The sequence below is a fragment of the Lipophrys pholis genome (genome assembly GCF_963383615.2).
Source record: "Lipophrys pholis genome assembly, chromosome: 16".
NCBI lineage: Eukaryota > Metazoa > Chordata > Actinopteri > Blenniiformes > Blenniidae > Lipophrys > Lipophrys pholis.
The window spans coordinates 9059512-9086434 of record NC_137634.1 but is presented as its reverse complement, the minus strand read 5'-3'; the positions used below and the strand labels follow the sequence as shown (position 1 = coordinate 9086434).

Sequence of the window (26923 nt, the reverse complement as noted above, 5' to 3'; positions counted from 1 at the left end):
TGCGGTCACATGTGGCAGTGCAGTCTCTTGTGGATTGTGTGTCTGCATCTCAAGAGAAAAACTTTGGAAAAGTCCCTTTTTCCCACTATTTATTTCAGGCTGTGAAACTTCCATTCATATGAGCTCTATAAGACATAAAATAATCCAAGTCTTTGGGTGTTTCATTCTTTATAATGTCAGTTTTATTCGTTAAGAGCAATAAAGCAGCCTATAAATAGCCACAAATATGTTTGTATCGAAATACTTTCCCCATTCATCTGTTATGAGTGTGAAAATAACTGTCTGTCTGTCACAGAGAATTAATTTGTCACTAAAGTTATTTTAACAGGTTTGAGCAGCTTCATATAGTCACTCACTGTCCTCCTGTCATTACACAACAATAACACAACTTGAAATATGCACTGTAAAAAAGAACAGCAGCTCCTGTTATATCAAGGTTAACACATGTAACATAGAAACATGATTAAGATGCAGTTTGGGGTCACAGAGTGCAAAACAATCTCCTCATCATGTGTAGTAAATAACTTTATTGGGGCGCTAAATTACAACAGGAAATAACAATTAAAAAAAATATATAAATACCAATAGAAAGAAACCTAAAACAAAAGACAAAAAAAATGACAACTATAGCAAATGATGCCTAAATTTAGGCACGTTAACTTTTTATTGGCCATGACAAATGATCAACATTAAGAGGTGTAAATAGGCAGAAAATAATGATTTTAGATTGTTATTTAATATGTTTCCTCTATGACATTACCATGAAGCCACATATTTTGTGTTTTAGTGTGTTATGTAAATGGGGGGGGGTCAATGCAGCTCTAAACAACCAACAAAACAGGCGTGACAAAATAAATACTATACTTCAAGCTCATTAAGACATTATGAGTGCAGCTCCATTGTAAGTTGAACACAGGTTAAACACTGCATCTGAAGAACTGCTCACAATTTAGTGGCTCAGGTTTGGCAGCATAACGAAAGAAACACTCAGTGAAAAGATAACTTCTGTATGGCTGCATGTGCTCCCGATTCACCGGGTCCTACTGCTGATGTCACAGGACTGGACGAGAGTGAGGTGCATGTGAAATATGCAGCAGGTAAAAGTAGAAACTAAGTCCGATTAATTTTTGCAGCACAATTCAAAACAGTGACATTGGAAGCTCTATATATTCTTCTTCTAGTATTACAATAAAATGTAATTTCTAAAAAAAAAAAAACAACATGCATGAAGACATCAGTAAACAGACTGATTGGTTCAGATTACGTCGACATGGCAATTAGATTATTACACTGCATCATAAAAAAGTCAGTCAAACAATGACGGTCCTTGATGATATGATCGTGATTTTGTCTTTTTGACTACAGCAGTATATCTTTATGGAACTCTCTAAATGACGAGAGAGAATGAAGAGTTTTGGTATGAAGACGGCTTCCTGACGCACGTCCTTTATGTATATCTGGATGTTTCTGAGTGGTTACTACTTTCTCCGTTCATTCATGCTCATAACGTTTGTTCTTCAAGTCGTTCTTCAAGTCGAACAGTAACTTCCATACAAAGCATCTGACAACGGCAATAAATATTTTACAAACCACATAAGATACATACAGATCACAGTCACAGCCACTGATGTATTGTCACAGTAATTTGTTTCTTGCTCTCAAAATGATGACGCAGGTGATGTTCTTAATAAGATACTGAACTAAGTGATTAGACGTCGTGGGAGGAGCGTTTACTGTAAATACGGCCGTGAATAATGAAGGTTCTCATTTATGAATTAAAAGTGTTGTGATTTTCTTTAGCAATTAGTCCAAATGTATTTAAAGTGGCCGATGAGAGTGAAGATTCTCAGACTGTAATCATTAAAGAGCTGTAAGAACTTTACAGAGTATTGTTTTGTTAATGCCTGATTAAACGCGATGGAAACAGAGCAGAAGTCTCATAAAAGTTGAAAAGAGTGTCTGCTAAGAAAGCTTTTTCTAATATGGCAACGGAGCTCGTGCTGATTAATGTTAAGTGATTTGCATGTTGTTTTCACTCTGTACAGCCAACAATGAGTGATGCTAAATAATGGAAGCAGCAATAATGCTCCAGTGTTTGGTTATGAATAATTCTGCAGTTGGAGGGAACACAGTGCTCACAAGTAAAAATAGACCTGTTACCAAAGGAGAAAAGAAAAAGCGGTAATATTCGATGCCGTTCCAACGGTGTGAACTGATTGTATTAATCACTGCCCGCGGAGAGCAACTCGGTAAATAAAATTCCCCTCCTCGTGTGCCTCCCCTCCCTCTCTTTGAGTGAATGGCAGCTTTGTTTCAGCTGTCAGGATCAATTCAATCTTGCTCCCATAAACGAGCATCGCGGTGGAGACATGGAAATGAGCTGCCCCTCCAGCGGCCCCACAGAGGATGTCCCGTTACAACAGTTTCCAAAATTCCTAAATTCCTAATTCCTGGCCGCTTCCATTGTACAACCAGCGCAGTTACTTTGACTTGGCTTTTGGTTTCGGGGCAGGTGCGGCTACCACTGCAGGCTTCGGGGCCGGAGCAGGGGCAGGGGGGGGTCTCACAGACTCGTACAGATTCTTGCACCTGTAACCAAACAAGAGGATCACGACACATATTTTGACATCAGCAGCTCAGGGAGAGGTGTGAAATGAAGAGCGGGTTACTTACATATTCCTGATTTTTCTCACGAAAGCTCTGACCGCTCGTACGAGCCTTCTTATCCGCACCTGTCGGTGATAACAAGAGCAGTCAAAGAGTTGTTCCACTGAGAAGTTTGAGTCTCGTTCTCCAGCGGCACGCCAGTGAATCACTGTTAAAGCTTGAACGATCAAAAATTAGAACGAAGCTCACCTGCTGCTTCTTGTACAGCAGAGGGAGGGAGAAAACGGCAATCACAGCTGTGAGGCAGAGGAAATAGAGGTGATTGATGGTATTTCAGGACAAACTGTTTGTAAAACTCATTTAAATGCATGCTGCTCCAACTATTTATCAAACTGCCGAGTCTCTTTGGGACCCGTACTTAGCAGTAGATGGCTGGAGTTTTGAAGCACGGGACTTTTAAGAAAAGATTGTTTGTGGAGCGGGCCTTCAGTGGGGGACGCCGAAGAGCTTCAAGAGGGATCTACTTTATGCCCGTGACGCACGATTGTCTTTAGATGCGTGATCCTAATCGGGGTTTCACCACTGAGGTGGCACGTCATGAAAGATTCATGAATTCTTTTTTGGGAAAGAGTCTCAACGGTAGGCGCTGACAGCCCAGCATCCTGCCGGCAGGGAGAATTAGCTCGGTGCTGAGGTGTCGGGAACAACAGGCACCTGAAAGTAACTCACCAGTGATCACCAGAGTCAGCCCGGTGGTTAGGACGCCAACGTAGCTCAGTAGATACAGAAGTAAAGCGAACTGAAAGAAGAAGCACACAAATAAATAAGGCTGATGAAGCTATGGGACGCCGCCAACATAAACATATGAAATAAATCGCTTTTACTGATACACGTTTTACCACATCTGTTGCTACTTGAGTTACACTCGGACCTTTATGGAGTCCATTACACTGTCAATGAAAAAGAGACGTTTGAACTCTGTGACAGCGAATGCGATGAGCAGCACCACCTCCTCCACCAGCATCACCGTCTCCTTATCAGTCAAGGAGTTGTCATAATCCAGATAGGACCTGAGGATGAAGTCACAAACGAACACAGACCTTTGATTGCATGGACTCTGAATTACGCACACATCCACAGATGGTGTGAGTGTTGCCTCACTGAAAGGGGTGAACGCCCGGGTTCCAGCGCAGCAGCTCCAGCAGTTTGTAGTACAGGCGGAGGGCGAAGGTGACACTCATGGCACCGAGGCAGATGTGGGAGAGCACAGTGATGGCGCTAAGCTGAAAGAGGCTGGCAAGGCCGATCACCAGGCCTGTGAACACCACGGCAGTCTTCTTTATGCTCCGCCAGTACACAAGCTCCACTACTGCAAAACAGGCCACACAATGACGAGAAACAAGTCAGCGGAGTGATGAAATCAATCTGTGACTTTAAGGAAAATGGAGCATGGTTACTGTGCATTGACTGAGGCCTTCATCAAGCACTTTGAGGGTTTTTTAATTTTCAACACTACTTTACTTGCCTGTGACAGTGTTTTTAACCGTCACCTCTTAATAATTCTTTGTTGAGATGCAGAAGAAGGATCGATGTAAATTAGATTAGCATGTCAAGATGAAACTGACACCATAAGGTGAGAAAAGTCCTATAACTAACTCACAGGGGGAAAAAAACAGTTTTTAATCACTCTTGGGCGTCCTTCAGTGTGGTTTATGAAAAACAAGAACCAGTCTCGTGGAAAATCATGTATGATGATCTTTATCATCGCAGGTGAGTATCAAAAGGTTCCAAAAGGCAAAGCTGCCGCAACAAACTTGTGAAAAATGCTATTTTGTTTTAAAATCAATCCAAACATACGGACAACATGATGCACTCGGACATAATAACTGAATGTGGCCTCACTGTTTCTGAATCACAATAAAAATGCATGAGATCTTTCTGTGCTTGTCAGAGATCACATGAGCAGTAACAGCTCCAGCCCTCTGACCCTGAATTGGATAAAACTGGAAGACTGATGGATGTATCAGTGCAATGAGTGACTGGGGACCCGTCTGTCCCACAGAGTTTATTTGAATAAGCCTGAACTATAAGTCGTCCAAATTTGGAGAAAAAAAAAGCAAGTACAGAACTTTAGACAGATGTTCAGTTGCAGATCGAAGAAATTTATTTTCAGTCATCTTCAAATATGTTTCATTTAATTTTTTGGAAAATGTGGCAAATATTATCAATAATAATTCCATAACTCCTGAGAGTTTTCTCTGTGTATCAACCAGCCTGCAGGTGCTAAAGGAAAATGGGAAACACATCAGTGAAGCACCTCATGATGCATTAGTTACAATAATGTGCATGAATGTTAATATATTGTGATCCTGTTAGAGTTTCAGGTATTTGAAAGAGGCTGGAGGAAGGACGACGAGGCAACAAGATAACAAGCAATAATTTGAAGTGACAAGACCTTAAATAATCAATTTCTCTCATATTTGCATGGACAATTCAATTAGAGTTTCTGTTAATGTAAAGAGCACATACACTAACTAATTAAAAAATAATAACTTTCATTAGGTTAAAAGTCTTCAACCACTTTCCATGAACTTTCTGATTTCAGGTTTAACTTCAAGGTAATTAACAGAATAAAGGGCTTTTTTTCCTGAAAAACACATTAGCCTCCCTTAGCCAACAAAACATTTCACACACACATGCAAACACCCAAACACGCACACACACACACACACACAATCACTAACTAGCACAAAGAGAGATACTCATATTTAAGCCTTTACACAAGTAATCTCCCAATAAAGTCTTACTCATAACCCAGCGCGTAATCTAATCCAAAATAACATAAATGGATTTTGAATTATCGCAAACAGAATAAATCTGACAAGAAAACACTCATCACCATATTTGAGAATTCAAGAGTCACACAAACAACAAAACAACAGTCAATCAGCAAAAGCTCCTGATTTAGCTGAGTGTGTCCATCTGTCCACCCAGTGAAAGATCTGCTGGACTCAGGAGTTGACTTGCCATCCTGTCAGTATTCACACCAGCCCACTGACAGGGGGAATAACAAACCCCTGTGCTTCTCCTCCACCTGACAGCTGAGCTCTGCCCGGCCCCTTCTGTTTACTCAAAGCTGCCACCATTTGTTTCCTTACGTTTGTTGGCCATTTCTGCGGTGATCCTGCTTGCTCCCCTCTCTTCCTTGCGCTCCCACTGTTGGCTCGCACGCCCGGGCTTTTTTTGGCCACCCCGGCTCCGTCAGCAATATAAGGCCTGGCTGGCCTAATTTTATCCTGTATTGGATACACCCTGCTTGAATTCACACACACACACACACACACACACACACACACACACACACACACACACACACACACACACACACACACACACGCACACTCAAAATTGGGAACCTGAGACATCAGCATGTTCATGTCCCCGAGCTTTCAGAGGCTCTTCAGCTTCCTCCACCAGTTGGCAGTGAACCTGCACACAGAGATCTTCACATGCAAACAGGTTAGCGGGGATTCGCTTTATCTGTCCAATTCATCACCAATTAAGAATCATAAGAAGTTCAATCATGTCAGAGTGTGCCTCTCTGCTGTGTACTGTAGTAGTAATAATAACGCACTAACACATTTCTAATGAAGCTTCATTATAATTACATAGACCAACAGTAAAAGAACAAGAGCTTCATTTAGGACACTTTGGAAGCATCACAATGATGGATAATTTCCTCATTAGGTTTAAGAACCTAGCATCTCATATTTCTCTGCTGGTATCTCTAAAGACATTTTGGAGCCAACGCACCTCGTCATCAAAACACATTATACTCAACACACTCCAAGGAAACGTTTGTAGGTCCTCTCGAAAACAGTGAAAATTATCTTTAGTAACATTGTCATAGTGTGATAATGTTTTTTTATGGATTTGTTTATAGCACATCTCCCCAGCAGGTCAAGTTTGTGCAATCTGCAGAATCGATTATAGTGTACATCACACAAACTACCAAATTACCATTTGTAAACATGCAAGTCCACATGTTGCTATTTCAAAATAAAAAAAAAATAAAAAATTTGCAGGTGTATTAATGCTGCACACACAAGCTCAGACACCTTCTTCTCAGTGTGTGCATGCGTTTGTGATGAATAGCTGGTACAATATTGTGAGTTATTACAAATCAGAGCTCATCCATTCTTTCCTGTGTGGTCGGAGCACTTCGGCCGGCAGAGCGTCCACACCTAAATCAAAGTCTAAGGAGAATTACAGAGAGTGGTCATGTCAGCAGGGCTGACTGCACAGAGCTAAGCTGTGGTTCAGGGGGAATGATGCCAAATACAACAGCTGTAAAACATGTTGTGATGCATAATCATTCAAAATGGAGAAAAAAGACCATGCACATTCAAGATACACTGTTAAAGAATATATATTTGTGACTATTTATCACCACTGAAAAATACAAATGTATTATTATTATCATTATTATTATTATTATTATTATTATTATTATTATTAGATACATTAGAAACACTACCATCATGTTTACTATAAAATGATTTAAGAAAAATCAGTATAAAGGGATAATCATAAATCTTCTTCTCTCTGTCTTCTGCTATTACACACTTTGTGCTAAATGGCCGACGCTCATGTAATCCGCAAACCCATAATCCAAGCCGATCAAAGGTTGAGATTACTGACGGCGTGGGAGGGGCAGAGCCGCAGATAGGCGGACAGTAAGAGAGGCTGAGCTCAGACATGACAGTGACAGTGCTCGCGGGGCAGGGATTGGTGCACACAAATAGCCGGCCAATCACAGCAGATGCAGGGAAAATAACAAGGCGAAAGGAGAGCTGGGGAAAGAGGGAAGAGCTATGAAAAAGCGAGGGAGAAGGTGAAATCACAGCAGCACAGAGACGAAGACTGGACCAGAGGGAGAGAGGAAGAATGAGCAGACGAAGGAACGCTGATCAGTGAAGTCTCCAGAGAGGGAGAGCCGAGGAGAGGAAGGAGATGAGAAGGGAGAGGGGGGAAGGCAGCCAGCGCAGAGAACATCCATCAGCTCAGGCAGCCATGCTCTAAGCCCTGGAGCAGCAGGGCTACGCAGACACTGCACAGGCCCATCATCAGGCCCACGCCTCAGCCCTCCGTCCCAGCCGCAAACACCAGGGCAGGGACAAAAGAAGATTCTCCAGGCATCAGTCGCACGTCAGAGCCATGAGGACGGCCAGGAAGGGGAACGTGGAGATGCCTGCATTCGTGCGGCAGCTGGTGAAAGAGACCGAGAAGAGGGTCAGCTCCTTCTTCAAGGGGGGCCGTGGGGGAGCGGCAGAAGGAGAGCCACCAGGGAAGTGTGAGAAGGAGGAGGTCATCCCCAGCCCCTACCTGGACCGGCCAGTGCTGGACAAACTAACAGAGGAGGGCTGTGCCCGCTGGGGTCTCACCTATGCCCTGGGAAGTATGCAGGGATGGAGGGCCAACATGGAGGACTTCCACAACTGCGTGCCACAGCTGGGTGGAGAGTTAGCTGACTGGAGCTTGTTTGCCGTGTTTGACGGACATGCAGGCAGCAACGTGGCACAGTACTGCTCTCAGCACCTCCTGGGTCATATCCTGGCTACAGGTGATTAGAAATGCAAAGTAAACTGAATGTTTAGAAAAGCCAAAGAAGCTGGTAATTCACTGACTGTCCTTTATTGCTCAGTTGTGTTTAAATCTTTGTACCTAATACAAGGCATCGATAACACCAACCGAACGTCATGTCTTTGCAGCACCTGTTTTGATAAACGACTGTGTTCTGACTTTGTTTTTTGTGATGACAGGTGGAATGGGACCAGAGGACGACCCAGGGAAGGTAAAAGCAGCCATCACAGAAGGTTTCTTCCAAACAGACAGGCACCTGCACTCAGTGGCTCGTCGAGAAGGCTGGGAGAGGGGCGGCACCACCGTGGTGGCCACACTCATCTCGCCCTACTACATCTACTTTGCCAACTGTGGGGACTCCAGGGCCATGCTGTGCCGGTCTGGGCAGGTTTGCTTCTCCACCGAAGACCACAAACCTTACAGCCCCCTGGAGAAGGAGCGAATCGAGAGTGCAGGCGGCTCCGTGTCCTTCCAACGGATCAACGGCTCCCTGGCAGTGTCCCGCGCCCTGGGCGACTTCAGCTACAAGGGGGCAGAGAACCGCACCCCGAGCCAGCAGATGGTGTCACCAGAGCCGGAGGTGTTCGTAGTGGAGCGCTCACCAGCAGATGAGTTCCTGGTGCTCGCCTGCGATGGCGTGTGGGACACCATCAGCAACGAAGATCTGTGCGCCTTCATCCACAACCGGCTGCAAGTCTGCACTGACCTGAGAGACGTCTGCAACCAAGTTATTGACCTCTGTCTCTACAAGGTCAGAACTCGCTAGGTTTCCGTACAACAAGTCCTTTTAACGGAACAAAAAACACCTTTTCAGGGTGAAACTCAGTTACATCATTTTTAATGCTCTTTCATGCTTGATCTGAAACAGCCAGAGTTTCAGAGTTTAAATAAAATAAGCACACGTTTTTAAAGGTATTGCAGTTTCTCCAATACAAACATGTAATCAACATCATTCATTCTTATATGTTTAACCTTACCCTCGATATCTTAAGGATTTACTTTTATTAAGAATAACAAATGTGGTGTGGATAATCAAATCAACAAGAGCTTGAGAATCAACCTGTGGATGTTTAGTGTGTATATAAGCTGGTATCTGCAGCTGAAAACTACACTATAGGAGGTAGGATGATGATTCAGAACAATCAACTCAAGGGAACAAGCTCAATATTATTGATACTAATATTGTACTGTGGCTAGTTTCAAAGGCACACACAAATTAACTAGATAATCAAATTATCCTTACATGTTTACAAACTTAAAAAAATAGAGTATGTTATTACATTATATTACACTATGTTATTACACTATACAGCTGGTGATACTTACCTTTAAGTGAATTTTTCTAAACCACAGTAGCTCTGGTGGTCACTGCAACAAATATCATGGATAAGCGTTGAGAGGTTAGCTGCTGCTGCAGCTGTTTGGGTCTGACAGATCACCTTAAAATAGGCTGCTGAGATGTCAGAACGAGTTATGTGGGATTATTCTGGGGTCCGATGGGGACTCATTTATGCCACTGTCACACAGAACAGGGTGAAAACAGAATTCTGGACCGTAACATCACCATTAAACTTATCTTAGTTTGTGGGAATAATTGCTACCGTAGAGACATCCCCATTAATGCTATTGAGGCTATACACAACAGTACAGATACTTTTTCACTATAAATTGGGAACTATGGAAGAAATGTCAACAATGCTTATGTTTTGTCAGCCATTACTAAAATGTAGAGAATCCCTATTATTACACTCATAGGAACTCAGGTCTATTATCTATCTTGTGTTTTTTTTTAGAAACACATAAACACAAACACATGCACGTATGGTGCCACTGAGTTATGTAACTGAGATTCATCTTGGATGTGCACAATGACCTCAAAATGTCAGGGCTCCTTCCACACTCCATTTAACGTGTTCATGCTTCGCTGTGTCAGTGTGACATTGAGAGGCAAACCTTGAGGTGAAAAGGATCTCTTTCTAAAACTAGGCTCACGGGATTAAATAATGTTTCATATGTTGACATTTGTAAGGTCAGCCATCATTACTCACCCTTGCTGACGCTGCTTCACTCCACAGGGCAGCTTGGACAACATCAGCATCATCCTGCTGTGCTTCCCTGGAGCCCCCCAGCTGTCCGCAGAGGCATTACACCAAGAGGCCGAACTGGAGGACCTGCTGGAGTCCAAAGTGGCAGGTGAGTGAGCTGAGCAAAGATGATGTGCATGTAAGAACTTTCGCATAAGTTCATTATGAAATATCTTTTTCTTCATTTTCTTCCAACTACTTGTTTATTGCTGTTGAAATGAATAATTATTATCCACTAAATATAACTAAGGAACACTAAGTGGCCTGTGGATACAATTTGAATATAGTGAAGAACCCTTAATGTCCAAAGTTTGACAGATGACATGATTATTTACACTAAATCTCCTCATTATAAATAAAAGATTGTAAATGCACATTTATCTATGGCTGAAAATAGTTGAAAATAATGTGCTTTTGTTTTCCTTGTTTACTGAACTCTCCAATGCCCAGACTGGTGTCAGACTACCATCTGTGGTTGTGGATCATTTTTGAAAATGTATCCGTTATCAATATCAAAGCTTTCTCTTTGAGGTGCATGTAGAAAAAAATCTCAGAATGTGCTCGTATGAGTGCCTCTTTCTTCCACCATCTAACAGAGATTTATGATGAGCTGTGTGCCAGAGGAGAGGAGCCTGACCTGCTCTCTGTCCTCACTGTCCTCGCATCCACTGTCATCCCCGGTTTGCCTCCGGGTGGAGGGATACAGAGCAAGTAGGTGACCACAAATGACTCTTCTTGTGTTACTCTGTGTGTGTGTATAACAGTCTGTGTATATATACTGAGTGTGTTGTTCAATGACACCATGTTACTTCTGTGTACAACAGGAGAAACTGTATTATTTCTGCTTACTACCAACAACGGGAAATTCACATGCCTACAGAACCTGATGTGAGTATCAACTCTACTGTTGTCCCATTTTAATCATTGAAATACATATTAAACTTTCGCCTATGCTAATTACATTCACTGATATTTCCTTATCGTGTGTGTGTGTGTTTGTGTGTGTCCAGGACTTGGGAGGTTCCTAGAGGACCAAATGAACTTTGTGTCCAGAGAACCACGAAGGAGCTGAAATCAATGTGAATATTTCCTCATTAAAACAAAAAGGGAGATGATGAACAGACCAAAGTGTTTGTTTACATCATATCAAAAAGCAGCAACTTGTCATAAGAAATGCAATGCAAAAACAGATCTAATAATACCTGATACTTTATATTTGTACAAGAAGGATATTTTGTAAAAAAGCCTACTCAGAGACTCTGACCCAGCAACAAACCTCTGCCTCTTATTCAGTGAACAGAAAGTACAGATTCAAGTAACACTCTGTCAACCTGAATAACAACCAACTGTGAAATTGTACATCTTTGTTGGATAAATCATTAGTACATGTAGGAGTAATGTTTTAAGAATAGATCTAAAGACGTAATTATTTAAGGAGTTGATGTTTGCCTTTTCTTCTTCAGGAAGGAAATATGTGTTGAAACATTATTAATGCCAGCCAAAAGCTCGCATGCAGCCAACATATATCCAGCTGTGTCGGTGTGAATACTCTTGCAGTTTATGGGAATGCACAAATTCACCCCATTCTTTCCTCAATGCTGGAAGTGACGGGCAAACAAACGATCCAGGATTTATTTCAGAACACATCAAGAAAAAAATACATTTCACCATTAAATACAATGATTGAAGATCCAATAGAAGAAGTGTTTAACTTTGCATATTTTTAACCATTCATAAGATAAGACCTCCTTAGTGGAGTATTGTTTGATATTGAATAGGAAATCGATACGTACCAGAAAACCAATGAATCTGATTTTACATGGATAGGCTCTATATTCCTACATTATCTTGTGTCTGTGAAATGTATTTTTTCCATGAACTGGGTATTATGTACTGTGCTGCCTTATTCATCTTTTATATAGTTGTAAAAACAAAGCGTCAGAACGGGTCGGTGTCTGAATGGAGTCTTTTATCTGCGTCGTTACATCATTTAAGTAAGCTATTTTCTGTGTATAAGAATATTGATTGTTTCAAACAAATAAAGAATATTTGATTGATGAATGGTCTGTTTTGAAATCATTAACACTGATGGAAATAAGCCACTGCATGAGACGAAAACGGGTGAGACTAGCTCTCGGAAGACCTCTAGTCAGGAAGCTTTTTCTAATACCATCTTTTCACATTAATGACACAAAAATACACAAAATAGATTCAAATTAGGGTGTTTTTTTTGCATAGAAAAGAGTCTTGTCTAGTCGGCCATGGGAAGACTAAATCCTTCTCCATCCTCTGTTGATGTGATCCTTCGAATATTTGCAAAGCACTTGTTGACTTAAGTGGGTCCTCGACGAGCCACGTTTGATTAGATGTTCTCTTTCAAAAACCCTGGATGTCTTTCATGATGATGATGATGATGATGAATTTCAATGACATGGAATGATGAAGCAAGACGACTATCTTGCGAGCAATCAACAAATTAAAACATCTCTTCCATGGTGCTTGTAAGCTCCTGTGATGTTCTGGAGAAGCTGTTCACATACAAATCACGATTTATATGTTTCCTATATGCAGGTACTTATCTTGATGGACACTGTAGCTACGGTGTCTGTACATTCTCTAATACAGACGACCACCTTGCATACGGCCATATGTTGAACAGCTTGGGAGACATGTGCGAGACTCTTAAATCAGCAGTCCTTTTGAAGTGGTCCTTCACTGCTTGTTTCCTCTGATTGCTTTGGTATGAGTCAATCACTTCAAGACATCAGACCCCTCTCTAAGCTGATGCTGAATTCTTTTAATCGTCTTTTTACTCTCTTTCTCCTCACCACACAAAATATGCTAAAAGTTCACCGTGGTCTGAAATGGTTTGGACCAAACATTTTCAACACAAGGATTTTGTATACTCGTAGTGACGGTGACAGTTATCATTGCTTTTGTCTGATCGCTTCCTAAAGAGTAGCTTAAGAAAAAGAGATTCAATATACAGAATCCAAAGCAATGTACACAGCATGGGAACAACTAAAATTCTGAAGTTATCTATCCACGCTGGTTTCCTGTAAGCGGTTATTCATAATTCCCAAGGCCCCCACACCACCAGAGAATCCATTTTGGTGGCTGTAACTTTGCCGTGGGCCCTGGTGTGCCGTTTCGCTCAGCTGCTTCTGCAGCAGTGCCAGAGACACTTTGTTAGAGACCATGAACTCATTGACAGAGATCATCTCTCCTGACAGACGTCGCCCTACGCACACTTCAGCCACCGTCCCGGCATCTGTCTCACTGTCACATACTGTCTCCACTGAGCCGTCTCTGTAATGGTGTCTGCCCGCAGGGCGTTGCGAGGAGATGGGCTGCACCGCGTTGCGCTTCATGCGTTTTGGCCTGAGGCGTGCAGGTATACGTCTTTGGCTGTGACTTTTCTTCTGCAGGCAGGGGCAGCAAAGCCACCAGCAGCTACATGTAGAGCAGGAACAAAGCTTATACTGGCCTGAGCAGACCAGTTTGCCCAAGATCCAGTTGAGAGTTTGCTTGATGATTATGGAAATGACATTGAAAAGCGAGTAGATACAACATACTCCCATCAAAATGAAAAGGCAGTTTCCAAGTCGGTAGGCTTCCTGGGATTCATACTGCTGTCTTTGGCTGCTCACCAGGTCGCCAAAACCAATGGTGCTAAAAGCTACAAAGCAAAAGTAGAGGGAGTCCACATAGCTCCAGTTCTCCATGGAGCTGTACAGGGTGGAGGCACTGCATGCAATTACAACCGACGCGAGTCCCAGGATTAACATCACGTAATAGACTGAAGGTTTCCAGCCTTCCAGGCTGTCCTCCTCGCCAGGCGACCCCTCTCTGCTCGACACCACCCGAACTCCAGCGCACCTCAGCCGACGCTCGTGACACCAGCGCATGATGTACGCCAACATTGTGATGATCCTCTCCAGGAAAAGGTTAAAGAAGAGGATGGTGGCGGCACAGCCAATAAGACCATAAAAGATCAGGAATATTTTTCCTGCTATTGTCGCTGGCGTAGTCATGCCAAATCCTGAAGAGGACAAAACACAAATTTAAAGGTTAAGTAGCATGCTTTGTGGTTTTCTTAATCAGATTGTAACTCATAAGTAATGTGTAAATTCAGAAGAAGGATCATAAATTAAAAATTTTTTTTTTTAAAAGTACGTCCAAAACAGATTTAAAAGTGAACACTTACCAATAGTGGAGACCACTGTGCCCACAAAGTAAAATGCTCCAGAAAAGTCCCATCGTGGCCTGAGTGCGTCCACTCTGATCCCAGCTCCGTTTGCCTCCTCGTACTGCCGCAGCAGAGTGTGCAGGGCGCCGAGGTTCACCTTGTATCGCCTGGTGAAATTGTCCAACTGCTGTTTCCAGAGAAGACGGGCACGGAGCTCAAAGGGATGCTCCAAAGCTGAGAAGATGGCCGCCCCACACAATAGGTATAGGAGGATGAGGCCGGCCAGCAGGAAGAACCGAGCGTTGTCTTCATTCATGGGTGCTCTTGGGCAGCAGCAGCCACCTGTAGCCCTCCTGTGAGCCATGAGCACAGCAGTAGCAGAGACACACCACTGCAACAACATCCACCGCTTCTGCCAGTACTGCACAGTCACACGCTCTCTTCATGTGAAAAAGGCATCACCCACTGTTCAAAATACATACATAGAACTTTTGGTACACCAAAGTGGTATTCTGGCTCTACAATGATTACAGGATTGACGGACATCTCTGAGAGGAAAAAATCTGCTTTGATGACACTGTTGAAAAACCGTCCATCTGAAGAGAAAACACAAAGAAAATCAATATAAATATCTTGCCTGCTACACTGCATACATATTTTGCTCTTAAGAAAAAACCCTTCACTGAAACACCTTACAAGTGGAAACGAGTGCATTTTAAAATATTTGACCAATGAAAAACAAATGATGTGTAATTCACCTAATATTAAATACAGGAAATAAAAGAAAGTGAATACTTAAAGTAAAGGAAACCATAGTACCTGGTCAGCATCCACTCTTCGTCACTCGTCGTCCATGCAAACTGGGAGTCTGTCAGATATTTCATCTCTCATACGCTGACATCATGTGCCTCCCCACTCCCTCCTCCTCTGAGCACACCCTGATTGGCGCAGCCAGTTAACAGTAAGATCCTCCTTTCGGAGCCTTTAACACACCTTAAATGAACTTTACCATAAAGATCTGATGCTGCCAACACAATACAACCGACCACGTATTTATTTTACATAATAAAACCCATAATTAATTGCTTTCAACCACGGAGCCCTGCCTACATTAATTGAGACCAAATATACGATTAAGTAAATTCATGTTAAGCAGGAGAGCGCTTTACCACTGAAGTGATGTGATGCAATGAGTCAATTGAACAGATGTGAGCAGATAATTAGTCTCTGTCTGTGTTTTTTACCAGTCAGGTAAAGCTTCCAGACCCACTGAGAAGGCTTTTTGTTGTTGCTGCAGACTGTGTGGGAGGATTTGTTGAGCACTGCTATCAGTAGCTCTGTCTGCTCTCCCTTTAATCTTGTCTGGTGCTGCAGGTAAGGGCAGGGGTTCCCTCTGCCTGATGGCTGAATGGCAGCAGCAGGCAGGTGTGTCAGACAGACAGCACTTCTGCCTTGTCGTGCAGAAAAGGGGCAAAAAGTAGTTAGTTACAATAGTTACAATATTCTTGATGATAATAGTGAGGATTTAAATTATGTAAAACAAAAGAATGATTATATGATATTAGTAATATTAGTAAAGCTCTCCTCCTTTCCAAATCTTCTGAACGCTCACTCACTTATCCACAAGGGGAAACTGTTGGTTTAGATGAACCATTTCTGTAGTTTTATCGAAATATAAGAATGCCTGTGCACAAGCTCATTGAAATAAAAACAATCATTAGACAGAAATGTATATTACAAAAATATTGTTGCCCGATACCCAGTGCCGCCACTTTTGATGATATAAGTTACTTTATGATATTGGACAAATCGTTTTTTGATTGGTCAGTCCATACTGGTCACTTTGTTTTGAAGTGAAATCAGCAGAGTCATAAAGTTTTGGAGCAATTATAGTGGTATCATTTTAGTATTAAAAAAAGGTACTCAAAAATACAGCACAGCCGTATTGTTTTTAAATTATCACCCATCCATCCACCCATCCATCCATCCATCCATCCATCCATCCATCCATCCATCCATCCATCCATCCAGCCAGCCAGCCATCCATCCATCCATCCATCCATCCATCCATCCAGCCAGCCATCCATCCATCCATCCATCCATCCATCCATCCATCCAGCCATCCAGCCAGCCAGCCATCCATCAAAAACACAGAGAGACAGACAGCCACACTCACAAATATGTCAATTCATAAGCCAGCATGTTAAATCATAGTCGTGACATTCCTCTCCTCCCAGGAAATGATAATGATCAAAGGGAAAAACAAATAAACCAATGAAATGCTAAAACTGACGTCTTAGCACCATTTTAATGACACACCTTGACATTTCAGTCGATCATCACAAGCCAGGGGGGATGGTGACATTTTTCATTTGTAATTGGTTGAGCCGTGTGTATACAGGTCCTCCATAGACAGCTGGGTCACACATCTCCAGCTGAGGCTACACCCTGACTCCACCACACTGTAGGTTGACCTAATCAGTACAACCCTGGATTTAGTATAGAATGTCAAATCAAGTTATTATTTCACGTTTCCAGAATATGTAGGTAACCACATTCTTTCCACTCCAAAACACCGACGATTTGGATGATTACTGCATCCTGATTAATTCCCTCAATTCTTCACGGCACAACAATTTCATGAGCCAGTTTCTGTGCAGTCATTCGTTCTAAGTGGTGGAGGAAGGGATGAGAGTGAATTTCCGCGTGTGTTTTCAGGAGGGATTCACGTCAGTGGCAACATGTTGGCTAGTACATTGATCAGGTTGTCCAGACCCCACAGGTAGCCATCTTCCCGATTTCCCTCAGCCCATGGGGTCCGGTGGTCCAAGGTAAGGTGCAGTGGCAAAGTCATCGTCTTCCCGAAGTCAATCATCCAGACTCCCGTTTTTCCTGTGTCGTCGTGCACAAAGAGCAAGGAGCTTCCCACAACCTGTAGGGACGGTGCTGTTAGTAAAATAACAAAAACCACACTCACAACTTGGATCAATACAAAATCATTCAATCAAACAAGCTGACCTCATGTGTCCTGAAGAATTTGGACTCTTCCAAGACTTGCCGCAACTGTTTGAGCCTGGTCAGATAACCCCACTGAAGGGAGACATACCATGTTTTAGACAAAACAAACAAATGCGAGTAAATGAGGATGACACTCACCAAAATGTTCGTTTTGGACTCAACAAAGTCAAAAAATGCTTCCACCACTTGTTCTCTGCTCTTAGTCCTTTTGAAGTTTGTGTGACATTCTCCATTTGATTTCTGCAGAGGAAAGTAACGTTGGCAGGATTTCAGTGAGACAAATGTTAGATAACAAATAGCTGCAAAACGCATACAGTTCCCTTCAATAACTCATGATCTTCAGTATAACACTCTCTATATGAAACTGGATCCTTTAGGTGTTTGAGTGCTTACCCTAAATCCTTCAATACGAAACCCCAGAGTTGTCGTGGAGCTCAGCGTCTCCCTCCACTGCATGTACCTAGTTTTCAGCACGGCCTGCTGGGCTCTCTCTTGGACTGTTGGAGCCTCCGGATCCACTGCCACCATCTTTTCATACATGTCGTGACGAGGCTGAGGTCGTTCACAGGCCATAAGCAGCTCTTCCTCGAGGTATGTGCTGTGCCACATACAAGGACAGTGCCTTTTTCAGTCCTGCACAAAAAGCGGCATTACATCTGCATGAATAAGAAAAAACCACCACATTAGAAATTACCGGCTTCCCATCTTGCAGTCCATGATGGCAGGTGCATTAAAATTGATCAGCAAGTTATCCATCATGTTGTAATCGTGCTCGCCATGCTGCACAACCCCGTAGTAGGCTGGAACAAAAGGTCTCAGAGAGTCCTCCATCAGCCTCAGGTAGCATTGCTGCTCGCCTTCACAAAACCTCTTCAGCAGCATGCCATAGTCCCCAATATGGAAGCTCCCTGTGGAGACAATCAGGAAAGGAAACGGTGTAAGCAATGTCTTGAAAATCTTGAACATTTAACCACAATTTCACTTCAAAAAAGTAATTGAGGGAGACTGGATGAAACAAACCTGCATGCCCCACCACTTGCAGCCATTGTTGAGGTTTCTTGGGAGTCATAGAGAAAAGATATGAAGTCGCTCGGGTTCTGGTTTATTCCATTAACAGTTCTGTTCAGAGAGAGCTAAAAAAATTAAAATAAAAAGCTTAATCAGTATTTCTTTAACAAGCCCACAACGGGTCACACTCCAGCACTGCTCGTGTTTATGAAATGTCTTTTCCGATCAGCAGCGAGAAGCTCAGACTTCAGACTCGGTCAGTCAGCAGGGGTGAAAATCATCTCCATGGAAACGACTTGTCCCCAAGACCGAGAGAAGGCAAGCAGAGGTCAGCTTGATCAAACATTTACAAGAAGCTTTTGTTTTCTACTCAGAACTCTTAATGGACTTTTATACAGACAGAGGAAGACTGAAAACACTTGATTCATTGTCCCACGGTCAAAGTGTCTCTTGGGTCTTTCGTGTCGTAAAACTATTACAAATGCACACTGCGGCTATTTACTTACAGCCAGAAACCTAAAGCCCAAAAAATGCATTGTCTTTATTAAGTAAGTGAGGTTGAAACAATGATCTATTCATTCCTACACGTAAACATCCAATAGAATAAGGATAATAATTGGTGTACAACATAAACCAGGGATGGGCAACTAATTTCCCCAAAGGGTCACATGATGCTCTTTATAAAAAGCAGGGTTTTATTTACAATATTTTTTTCTTGGTAATCATGGTTCTATTTTTGAAATTTCTTACTAAAGTTCAGGAAAAAAGTAAATAAAAACAATATGTTTTTTTTTTTTTTATTACCCATGTTTCTTTCCACTGTGAAACACAGATTTTGCAAAGTAACAAATACAATATTGTTATACTGGTCAATAACATGAACATTTTTACAATTTGAGATGTAATAAAACCAATAATAGCTGGACAGTATCACATGAATGATATACAGTAATTTTCATTTGATTCAGGATTTCTCAGTGACACTCAGAGGACCATATATAGCCCCCTGGTCCTATGATGTCTACGTTTGCCATAAACACTCAATGCATACATGCAATAACAAACACAGTAGTGTGAGACTTATGTATATGGATGCATATGACAAAATGAATTTGGATGTCTGGTTTGAAAAGCGCTGAACGTGCGACTCCAAAGTTTATTTTACAGAAATCTTTCAAGTTCAGGGTCTCCAAATGCTTACTTTTGTCTGGCAGAGAGACACCTTAACTAAAGGACACCATGATCTATATATATACATATTTTTTATTTTTTTCAAAAGTATGCTCGTAAAACATTGCCCACAATAAGCTAGGATTACTAGCTAGTTACATACTTTGATTTAGAAGAAGAAGCATGAAAGATTATCATCAAAAGCTGGAAAAGCACAACTTTAAGCCGATAAGTCTTGGTCTGCAACTGGCCCACCAGAGGTTCCAAGATGGCCTGCCAAACCAATAAGCAAATTGTAAAAAATTCAAAGAAAGCATTGATTTTTGGACTTTGGATTGTGTTTTGGGGGCATTTCATTGTATTTGCACCAGAACATATTGTTAACATTGGCTTTAGGTTGAGATTGTAGTCATTTTTGTTAGTAAAAGTTATAAAGGCATTTAAAAAAGACATCTACATAATGAATACTCTGCATCACTCCAAAGAAATGTAAAGGTTATTGTGGGAATATTTTACCAGTTGGGTCCATCAGGATGAAATTGGGCAGCATGTGTTTGACACCACTGCTCATTACAGTTACAATAAATATTGAGAAAAATGTTTCGTTTTAGATATATTTATTTATGTGTGATATGCACTGGCACAGAGTCTTTCTTCAGCATAGTGAACGTGTTCTTGTTTTTTTGTTTTTTTTATTGCTGTTGCTGGTGTTTCCACAGTGTCCGCTCGGGGCCGATGGAGGGCAGCGACACGCCGGAGCCCCCCGGAGCCTCCACACCAGGCCACAACGAAGAAGAAGCGGCGGAGGCAGAGGCGAGAGAAGAAGAAGAATTTAACGGTTCCCGGTTCTTGAACCGCTCCTGTCTCCAAGGTGCCGCCCCAGAAAGAGTGTGCGGGAGCCTGAAGGGCAGCACGAGACGATCGGTTAACGGTCCGTCCGCTTCGGCACGGTAAGACGGAGCGAACCGGGGACCAGCTACATGTCGAGGACCGACGATTCAACTGAAGGTAACGTTATTAACCTCTTGTCTCATGTCGGTTTACACACAACAACAATGAGAGTCTCGCTAACGGATAACCTGGTTAACGAGCTGCGACTCAAATAATAGTAATACAATTTATAAAAACTGCGTTGAATAGCGAAAGTGTCGCTGCTAGCTAACCTGAGCTAACGATAATGTTCACTGTCGCGAGCTGAGCTGCTGGTTAAGGTGGTAGTTAAATTCCACCAACCAGCCGTGTCGGTGCTGCAAAACAACTCAAACCTAAATACAACTCACTGGACTAAAAGTATCTTCACCTGCAGTAGATCGTTGGGTTGAGCACGAGATTTCAAGTGAAGTCAAGCGCATAATGTAACAGCGACACGCTCCGTTTGGAAAACTTACCTCCCGAAACGTGATTATCGGTCACCGGTGAGTTACTGTCGCACTAAATGAGCCATCCAAGTGATCCAACACAACTTTTTCAATAAAATTGATGACACCTTTAGAAAGGCACCCTGCTCGGTACCGCCCCCCGAGGTATGTATGTGTAACTACAGGCTGTGTGGAGCCAGGTGACTCTGGCCTGACCTGCATAACAATGTAATGACACTTTTTCACATGGCTCTATTAACACATATATCTGGCTTCATAGAGGTGAGCCCCCCCCCCCCCCCCCCCCACACACAGAGCTCTGATCCTTCATAAATGTACTGCCGGTACTGCATTTCTCCACCGTAACAAATCCTCCTTTACACACTTTTTCAAATAACTTCTGGTTGAAATGACAGTTCTGTCAAAACTCCTCTATATCTACAGACTCTTCTCAGTTTGCATCAGCTGTTAAACAATTTATAGTCGGTTAACCCAGGACCGATCGCAGAGCTTGAGGTGGTAACTCTTCAGTGACATTGTATTTTCAGCGTTCTATGTGATGTTTGTTATAACAGCTGTACAGAACATTTTCAGTTGTTGGTTCCTGTAACTTCTAGTTCTTTATTTATTTATTTTGCCTCCCACACAGTCCCAGAGTGATGGACGAGGGCTCTGATGTGATGGAGGACATTGTATTTCGAGGAGTGGAGTTTTCTGTGAAGATAGAGGTGGACAAGGGCTTGCTGATCGTTGAGATTTCGGACTCGGTGTCGGCCGATCAGTGGAGGGGTGAATTTGATCCTGCATGTAGGTGGTCCACATTTATCAGAGAGTGTGTGTGTGTGTGTGTGTGTGTGTGTGTGTGTGTGTGTGTGTGTGTGTGTGTGTGTGTGTGTGTGTGTGTGTGTGTGTGTGTGTGATTGCAGGCAAAAATGTAGTCCCTCTGTTTCCCCTCCACTTTCTCAGACATTGAAGACCTCACTCGCAAAACTGGCAACTTCAAGCAGTTCCCAATATTCTGCAGCATGTTGGAATCCGCTGTTAGGAAGGTGAGTTAAAGGCGATCGCCGACTCTGGACGAATGCAGCAAGAGTCAGTTGAAAGATTTGAACAGACAGATTTGCCTCAGGCTGCATGTGAGCGGAGGAAGAGTCTCATTTATTCCAGTTCTGTGTTTCCACTCTAGTGAAAAATGTACAGTTATACTCGGCTGCGGGTTCTTTTTTTTTTTTTTTTTTTTTTTTTAATCCTTCTCCTTTTAATGACTGTGTAGTAACAGTATTCAAAGGGAGAGAGTCTGCCAAGCACTATAAGAGAAAGTGGCAGTTAGTAGTTGTTAATAATGCCTTCAAAATAAATAACTTAAAAGTAGCATGTGGATCACAAAAATGTAAAAAGAAGAACAAATATGCCACAGATAAACACAGATCATATTAAAAAAAATATATATACATACATACATATATATATATATATATATATATATATATATATATGTGTGTGTGTAAAAAATACCACCGCTATACAAGTATTTGTTTATTTTATTTACACTTCTGCCTTGTAATTCAGTGGACCTTTCTCTCTAGACGAGTGATTCAGTCACACTCGACCTCCTAACGTACGCTGACCTGGAGCTGCTCCGGAACAGAAAAGCCGGCGTGGTCAGTCGTCCTCTTGGGAATCAACAATCATCTGCCTTCACTGCCAAACGATACCTGATCCTCATTTACACGGTGGAGTTTGACAGGTTTGTGCTTCACCCGTTATCCTGGTCTTGCATTCATTCTTCAATTTGTGTTGAAGGCGCTTGTTTGGTTTGGTTAGGATCCACTATCCTCTACCTCTGCCGTACGTGGGGAAGCCCGACCCCGCTGCCCTGCAGAAGGAGATCCGAGCCCTCCGAGCCGAACTCAGCAGTCTCACCTCCCACGGAGCGAGCAAGTCTGCAGATCGAGAGTTACAGCAGCTTCGGGCAGAGTAGGTTGCATTTATGGATTCAGGTTTTGATCAGGATAGATGGACGTGTTACATCTTTGGTGTTTCCTCCGGCGTTGAAGGCTGGTTCTGGTGAAGGAGGAGAAGGAGGCCATGTCAAAGGTTCTGGAGCAGCTGCAGGTGGCGGGAAGCGGCTCCACACTGGGACGAGAGGAGTGGAGGATCAGAGACGTGGTGAGGACGCTGGAGGAGCAGCTCGTCAAGGAGAGGGCCAAAAATCAACGCTCCACAAGCAAGAGATGCCTGGAGCAGCGACTTCTCATCGAGCAGGTTAAAGTCTTCTGGAGGTCGTTTCTGGGAATTCTTTGTTTTCCTGAAGGTTTGAACGTTTCCTCCTCGTTTCCTTTTTAGTTGGAGGAGCTGAAAGCATCAGAATGTGGTCTTCGCGTTCGCGTCAAGAGTCTCACCACTGAATTGGCGATTCTACGGAGAGGGTTAGACAATCTAAGCGTGTACTATATCTTTACTTTCTTTCTCCTTCCATTCACTTACACTCATATTGGACAGAACATTTGAGTCCGGCTTTGCTGCTGAGCACATCTGTCCTTTATCCGCCTGTAGAAGAGTGACTCCGGTCTCTGGCCGCATCGGCTCGCGAGTCGACGGCGAAATCTTTCGCTCTCTCTCACGCGAGAGACGGTCTGGATACGGGATGGTCAGAGCTCGTTCGGGGTCGAGAGACCGGACCGAGGATGGAGGGCAAAGGTCAATGGAAAGAGGAAGAAGAGCAGACTCGGGACCACGAGCTCGCATCCCCAGGCCGTCACCTTCTCCCACGGGTACTGCCCTTGGCCTCACATCGTCTGTCGCCCATCAGTCTCAGGTGTGCCGTGATATTTCAGCGTTGGTTCATCCTGTCTTCCAGGGTCCCGGGGGCCACGCTTTGACCCAACTGCGTATATCCAGGACCGGCAGCGCAGACTGAAAGAAGCTGAACTGAAGAAGTTGGTTCCACATTTTTCTTTTGCTCGCTACAGTGCAGATATAAGCGGTGTAATCAGACCAACATCCCCCCTCCTCCCTGTACCTTTGCGTCAGACAGAGGAAGGTGCGGAGGGACCTGCTGACGTCACCCATCCTCCCGGAGAGAGGCCGCTCGCGCTCCAGAGAGGCTTATCCTCAGATGGTTCGCTCCGGCAGCAGAGGCAGGAGCTTGTCTATCGAGCGGCGAGGGAGCAGGAACTCCTCTGAAAGCTCTTTAGTCGACATGGATGAAATGGCCAAAACTCTGACCAGGTGATTGGATTACCTAGAAGAAGTAGCAGCAAATGTTTGACAGCTTATTTTTTTTTTAAATCTATTTTTCCTGCATTCACAGAGGGAGAAAACAGGTTTATAACGGACCCAGTGTGGTGAGTAATTAGTGTGTGTGTGTGTGTGTGTGTGTGTGTGTGTGTGTGTGTGTGTGTGTGTGTGTGTGTGTGTGTGTGTGTGTGTGTGTGTGTGTGTGTGTGTGTGTGTGCGTGAAGCCATCAGTCCACTGATTCCTGGTGAAGATGTAAAGAAAATCACAATGATGTCAAATTTTATGAACCTTATTACGAGGACAACTGTGGTTGTAAAATTGCCCCCCCAAAAAATGTTTGTACCTTTTCTCTTTTTCTTTTTTTCCCAAAGAAAACTGAAATATTTGATAGGTTTTTATTAAGCCGAACTCCTGGGAATCACTGTAATGATATGGACACAAAGCTCCATTTCTCTGCTTTCTGTTTGTATTTTCTAGATATCATATATTTTTCTAGTTCTGAAAGTATGCAGCTGAGCATTCGCGTCTCAGTTTTTACATAAATACAAGAGTATTTCAAGCAGCAAGACAGTATAAACCAGACTCACACTGGACATGTTTCACCCGTGGAAAGGAGTACATGTTAAAGTTAAACTGTGACGGCTGTGCTTATAATATAGTAGGAATCTTAGATTTCACTCATTTGTTGACTTTTGGAAGATAAAAATAAATATATATATTATTAAATATTATATTATTAATATTATATTTTCTATTTGTCTGTCTTCAGTCTCGAGGAGGGCTTTTGAGCAGGAAGCCCTTATGCAGCACTCCAACACAAAGGATTAAAGGCAAAGGTGACTTTTAAATTTTTTTATTTATTACTATTATCACAGATAATTACGGGTGCATTATAAAGATATCTATGGTATCGTCCGGAGTATTGAATGCACCTGAATATGAGAGACAGAGATTGATTGATTATCTCTGTTGATAAAGTATTTTATCAGTTATTTGCTGATTGTGATTCTGAGGAGGAAGATTTCTCAGCCACAGAATCAAGCAGCACAAGACGAGGTCACGAAGAGCAGAAATATCACTTTTTGAGAAGCAGAGGAGCTCACAACAGCTTGCGGAAGTAGAATCTGGTGGCATGAAGCCCGTTATCCCCAAAAAATCTATAGATTCGCCGTTCAGTGTGTGAAAAAAGTATTGACTTATGGTCTGGAAATTACGGTAATCATGATTTTTTTTAATATATTTTTTTCCCCCATCATCCGCCCCAGAGAGCTCTATAGAAAGAGGAGCGGAGCTGTCGGAGATCGACGCGAGGCTGCAGGCCCTCCAGGAGTACATGAGAGACTTGGATACGGGACACTGACCTGGTGCTCCAGCCTCATCACCACAGAGCTCAATCTTTTCTCTAACTCTGGGGAAACGACTTCAGGAAACTACAGCCATCACTGTGAAGGTCATGGGACTACCTTTTGTGGACTAAAATGAATATTATTTTTAATATTCAAAGTTTTTGTTAACTTAAGATGTGACTGTCTTTTTTTTTTTTTTTTTTTTACACGTGCATTCATTTAAATCTAATCTGAAAGTAGCTCAACTTTCAGGCTTTTTTGTTTTGATCCTGTTTTTACTTTCACTTTTAAAGATGTTTTTTACAGACACCGTGGCTTTTGATTTTAGATTTTCACAATTCCGAGAATTTTATTTCATGTCTGACATTAAATGTGCATCAAATTAATTTGTAAATTCATGTGAGATTAAATAGGTAATAAAATCAAAATCACCTAAATGTCCCTAGAAGCTGCGATGGCATCTTACAAAACTGCCTGATAAGAAAACAGAATTCTGTGATAGACGGTTGCTTCTTCTGTCCACCGCATGCCGACACCTCTTTCCAGCTCCCATTCATGAAAAGACAGACGGTTATAGTTTACATGTCACCATAAATCGGGAGTTCAACCTTTTCCTTAAGCTCCTTTCCTCGACTTGATCCACATCGTGCACCGACACTTCCCAACTCCATGTGAAGTGTTAACAGGGACACGTGTTCTGCGAGTGTTTGGTGCTGTTCCCACACATCAACAATAACTACGTCTCCAGTGGGTCCGGGTTGCAGGAGCCGACATCCTATCACTCTTGTCTCCGCGTGCTGATTCAGGATCGGCTTAAAGGACAGAAGCTAAAACGGCTCGACTCCGGACGGGATGAACCACAAAGCTGCTCGATACCAGAGGAATAAGGATTTGCCTTAACTGTAAATCATGCAAAGCTGCACATGAAAATGAGGATGATGATGAGAATAGGTCCCTTTTGATACTGAACACAAATAAACATGGTTTGACTTTGGATATCTGTACATTACAGCCACACTGAACTCACTGAGCAAGTGTACGAGAACTTTCTGTGATAACTGCCAAATCTTCTGTTTCTGTTCCCTTTTCCTATGCAATGCCTTTTATTACCTCTTAAAAATATTTGATAAGAAATGTAACGCGTGCAGACTATTTATTTTTTGTTTTGAGTCGTGTGCTTTCCTATTGTGAGCTGATGTGGAGCCCCAGGGAACGGCGGAGGATGTTCAAGCATTGCGGCTGGCTTGGTTTCAATAATT

At 42.7% G+C, this 26923-nt stretch overlaps 5 protein-coding genes across 6 annotated transcripts; 2 read left to right on the top strand and 3 right to left on the bottom strand.

The window, feature by feature from the left end:
• Positions 1-170: 170 nt before the first annotated feature.
• rtn2b (reticulon 2b) lies at positions 171-5827 on the bottom strand. Its single transcript, XM_080482900.1, has 7 exons — positions 5766-5827; positions 3769-3976; positions 3539-3677; positions 3337-3406; positions 2857-2903; positions 2674-2732; positions 171-2589 (listed from the first exon to the last, which is right to left on the bottom strand). The coding sequence occupies exons 1-7, from the start codon at positions 5776-5778 to the stop codon at positions 2481-2483; spliced, it is 645 nt and encodes a 214-aa protein (XP_080339026.1). The 5' UTR covers positions 5779-5827; the 3' UTR covers positions 171-2480.
• A 1606-nt stretch (positions 5828-7433) lies between these two features.
• ppm1nb (protein phosphatase, Mg2+/Mn2+ dependent, 1Nb (putative)) lies at positions 7434-12393 on the top strand. The gene is made up of 6 exons (XM_080482886.1): positions 7434-8230; positions 8430-9001; positions 10326-10443; positions 10931-11045; positions 11159-11222; positions 11345-12393. The coding sequence occupies exons 1-6, from the start codon at positions 7825-7827 to the stop codon at positions 11360-11362; spliced, it is 1293 nt and encodes a 430-aa protein (XP_080339012.1). The 5' UTR covers positions 7434-7824; the 3' UTR covers positions 11363-12393.
• Positions 12394-13369: 976 nt separating this feature from the next.
• On the bottom strand, positions 13370-14926 carry kcnk12l (potassium channel, subfamily K, member 12 like; the record flags this gene model as incomplete). The annotated part of the gene is made up of 2 exons (XM_080482885.1): positions 13370-14376; positions 14542-14926. The coding sequence occupies 2 exons, from the start codon at positions 14924-14926 to the stop codon at positions 13370-13372; spliced, it is 1392 nt and encodes a 463-aa protein (XP_080339011.1).
• Positions 14927-16792: 1866 nt separating this feature from the next.
• itpkca (inositol-trisphosphate 3-kinase Ca) lies at positions 16793-21207 on the bottom strand. Its single transcript, XM_080482896.1, has 7 exons — positions 21108-21207; positions 18562-18674; positions 18236-18449; positions 17935-18139; positions 17680-17781; positions 17542-17613; positions 16793-17455 (listed from the first exon to the last, which is right to left on the bottom strand). The coding sequence occupies exons 2-7, from the start codon at positions 18608-18610 to the stop codon at positions 17249-17251; spliced, it is 849 nt and encodes a 282-aa protein (XP_080339022.1). The 5' UTR covers positions 18611-18674; positions 21108-21207; the 3' UTR covers positions 16793-17248.
• ccdc61 (coiled-coil domain containing 61) lies at positions 20494-26792 on the top strand. 2 transcript variants are annotated; one of them, XM_080482883.1, is made up of 13 exons: positions 20494-20727; positions 21727-21884; positions 22044-22126; positions 22664-22824; positions 22902-23054; positions 23135-23342; positions 23424-23506; positions 23634-23851; positions 23938-24016; positions 24111-24308; positions 24391-24424; positions 25088-25154; positions 25584-26792. In XM_080482883.1, the coding sequence occupies exons 2-13, from the start codon at positions 21737-21739 to the stop codon at positions 25676-25678; spliced, it is 1527 nt and encodes a 508-aa protein (XP_080339009.1). In that variant the 5' UTR covers positions 20494-20727; positions 21727-21736; the 3' UTR covers positions 25679-26792. The 2 variants fall into 2 exon arrangements, with proteins under 2 accessions (XP_080339009.1, XP_080339008.1); XM_080482882.1 differs by having other exon boundaries at positions 20499-20727; positions 23424-23524.
• Positions 26793-26923: the final 131 nt, after the last annotated feature.

What these genes read in the sequence shown, in the direction of transcription:
- ccdc61 (XM_080482882.1), top strand. Translation starts at nt 21,737, where the DNA reads ATGGACGAGGGCTCTGATGTGATGGAGGACATTGTATTTCGAGGAGTG. An exon ending in GGGTGAATTTGATCCTGCAT is followed by an intron (nt 21,885 to 22,043) that starts GTAGGTGGTCCA and finishes CCACTTTCTCAG; the next exon opens with ACATTGAAGACCTCACTCGC. An exon ending in TTTATAACGGACCCAGTGTG is followed by an intron (nt 24,425 to 25,087) that starts GTGAGTAATTAG and finishes GTCTGTCTTCAG; the next exon opens with TCTCGAGGAGGGCTTTTGAG.
- ppm1nb (XM_080482886.1), top strand. Translation starts at nt 7,825, where the DNA reads ATGAGGACGGCCAGGAAGGGGAACGTGGAGATGCCTGCATTCGTGCGG. An exon ending in TTGACCTCTGTCTCTACAAG is followed by an intron (nt 9,002 to 10,325) that starts GTCAGAACTCGC and finishes TTCACTCCACAG; the next exon opens with GGCAGCTTGGACAACATCAG. An exon ending in GGTGGAGGGATACAGAGCAA is followed by an intron (nt 11,046 to 11,158) that starts GTAGGTGACCAC and finishes TGTGTACAACAG; the next exon opens with GAGAAACTGTATTATTTCTG.
- rtn2b (XM_080482900.1), bottom strand. An exon ending in CCGGGCGTTCACCCCTTTCA is followed by an intron (nt 3,678 to 3,768) that starts GTGAGGCAACAC and finishes CTTCATCCTCAG; the next exon opens with GTCCTATCTGGATTATGACA. An exon ending in GTGTAATGGACTCCATAAAG is followed by an intron (nt 3,407 to 3,538) that starts GTCCGAGTGTAA and finishes TTCTTCTTTCAG; the next exon opens with TTCGCTTTACTTCTGTATCT.
- itpkca (XM_080482896.1), bottom strand. Translation starts at nt 18,610, where the DNA reads ATGACTCCCAAGAAACCTCAACAATGGCTGCAAGTGGTGGGGCATGCA. An exon ending in GCAAGTGGTGGGGCATGCAG is followed by an intron (nt 18,450 to 18,561) that starts GTTTGTTTCATC and finishes TTGTCTCCACAG; the next exon opens with GGAGCTTCCATATTGGGGAC. An exon ending in AGTCCAAAACGAACATTTTG is followed by an intron (nt 17,614 to 17,679) that starts GTGAGTGTCATC and finishes GTCTCCCTTCAG; the next exon opens with TGGGGTTATCTGACCAGGCT.